General features: G+C 60.5%; 1 protein-coding gene across 1 annotated transcript in view; it reads left to right on the top strand.

The window, feature by feature from the left end:
• Positions 1-957: 957 nt before the first annotated feature.
• The window catches only part of VDAG_07455 (epsin-2), a gene marked incomplete at both ends in the record, with an annotated part of 2101 nt that continues 734 nt past the window's right edge, over positions 958-2324 (top strand). The window contains 4 exons of the mRNA XM_009656360.1: positions 958-1030; positions 1096-1165; positions 1232-1452; positions 1530-2281. Of these exons, the coding sequence (XP_009654655.1) occupies positions 958-1030; positions 1096-1165; positions 1232-1452; positions 1530-2281 (1116 nt within the window). The remainder of the gene's footprint in view (positions 1031-1095; positions 1166-1231; positions 1453-1529; positions 2282-2324) is intronic.

Consider the following 2324-nt stretch of genomic DNA (forward strand, 5'->3'; position numbering starts at 1 on the left):
CTGACCTACCTAGGTACCTAGGTAGGTAGGTACCCTAGGTACCCAAGTAGAGGCACCTCATGGGCCTTGAATCAGCGCACGCCTGTGCAATCACCATCAGCCGTCACCTCTCGCGGTACTTCCTTTCACATTGCCCCGAAACTGTGGCCCTTCCTCCAAAAGAATCATCCCGAACCATCCCACACAAGACCAGCAGCATCCCATCCATCTGTCCAAAGGGGGTTGTCTAGGTCATCTCGCGCCCCGTTCAGGCCCATCCCGGCAACAGGCACAGCCTCACAGACCCCCTACCACCCAACCCACCATTACCGTCTTGCTTGCCCCCGCCTCGACCACCTACAAACCTTGGTTGCTGCTGCTGGTCGACGACGACTCATCTGCTCCCGCTCATCCACATTACGTACCCTTCGCCGCCCACTGCGACGGTTCCGACCTGATCGTCTAACCGCGTGGCCTCTGCCGCATCAACCTGCAACCTCTTCGTCTGTTCGTGCCCTCTGCGCCAACCTCGATTTCCATCGCATCGCCTAGGTATCACCGCCCCGCCTGCTGCCGTCGCCGCCGCCTGCGCCGGTTCGAGAGCTAATCGTACCTTGAGGTATTCACCGCACCATATCATCTCGGCACACCCGCCCGCACCCTCATCTCCGACAAACCCAACCCAACCCGTGTCCTACCCAACACGTCCGACTTTCTACCGCGCAACCTATCTTGTCACGTCTATCTACAGCACCTCGCCACCGCTTGCATTCCGTTCCCCGTCCTCCTGCTGTCTGGTCAGGCAGCCGCGGTTGCTTCACGAGCTCGTCGTCCGTCGCCCCGAACGGAGCTTGGCTCCCTCGCCCCCCTTCTCCTCCACCTCCTCACCTTCGCTGTTCCTCGTTGCGACAGCCCAAAACATCCATAAACCGGCCCCAAACGCAGCAGCCTACTACAGCATCGCACCAGTCGCCCAGCATGTCCAAGGTTATTCGCAGCGTCAAGAACGTCACCAAGGGGTACTCCAGCGCCCAGGTGAAGGTTCGAGAAGGTTTGTGCCTCGTCCTCTGTCGCCGGCCGTCTCGCCACCCTTGTACTGACGGACACCGCTTCCAGCAACGAGCAATGACCCATGGGGTCCCACGGGGACGCAGATGAGCGAGATTGCCCAGCTGACCTTTGCATCGTACGTGTGCAAGCGCCGCAGCGCATGCGCGAACCGCTAGGGCACCTGGCTGACCATACAACACAGATCCAATGAGTTCTACGAGATTATGGACATGCTCGACAAGCGCATGAACGACAAGGGCAAGAACTGGAGGCACGTGCTCAAGGCCCTCAAGGTCCTCGATTACTGCCTGCACGAGGGCTCCGAACTCGTCGTGACGTGGGCCCGCGAGAGTATCTACATTATCAAGACGCTGCGCGAATTCCAGTATATCGACGATGACGGCAGGGACGTGGGTCAGAATGGTACACATGGGACTTCCTGCGCCCCGGCGCATCCCCTTATGCTACCATTGGGCCGCATTAGCTAACATTCTGGCTAGTACGCGTCGCCGCGAAGGAGCTTACATCCCTCGTCCTCGACGAAGAGAGACTGCGCGCCGAGCGCAGCGACCGAAAGTCGTGGAAGTCCCGCGTGACTGGCCTCGAAGAATACGCGCCTCATCAAGCTGGGCCCTCGCACCGGGGAGGAAGAGAGCCCCGAGCGCGCCGCGACGACGAGGACGACGCCGAGTACAGGCTCGCTATCGAGGCCAGCAAGTACCAGGAGGAGGAGGACCGCAAGAGGCGCAACCAGGGCCAAGTCGACGTCGACGACGATGATCTGGCCAAGGCCATCAAGCTCAGTCAGGAGGAGGAGGAGCGGAGACGACGGGAGCTCGAGCAGAGCAACGCGATATCCCTCTTTGACGACACACCCACGCAGAGCACGCAGCAGTCACAGCCCGCCCAACCACAGTTCACCGGCTTCAACCAGGGCTATCAGCAGGGCAGCGCAGTCGACTTCTTCGCCAACCCCATTGACCAGAACGCGCAGCAGCCCCAGCCCACCGGCTACCTCGGCAACCAATATACTGGCTTTCCGCAACAGCAGCAGCAGACGGGCTTCCAGAATGGCTATGGTGGATATGGCATGCAGCCCCAGATGACTTCGTTGGATCCGTTCGGCCAGCAGCAGCAGCAGCAGCAGCAGCAGCCTACCGGCATGCCAGCATTCCAGCCTCAGCCCACAGGGTTTAACCCTTACCAGCAACAGACACAGTCGCCTGTGGCGCAGACCCGTTCCCTCAAGCTGGTAGCAACAACCCCTGGGCGACGACAACAACCAGCAGTCGCAG

The sequence above is a fragment of the Verticillium dahliae genome, genomic scaffold (genome assembly GCF_000150675.1).
Source record: "Verticillium dahliae VdLs.17 supercont1.16 genomic scaffold, whole genome shotgun sequence".
Lineage (NCBI taxonomy): Eukaryota > Fungi > Ascomycota > Sordariomycetes > Glomerellales > Plectosphaerellaceae > Verticillium > Verticillium dahliae.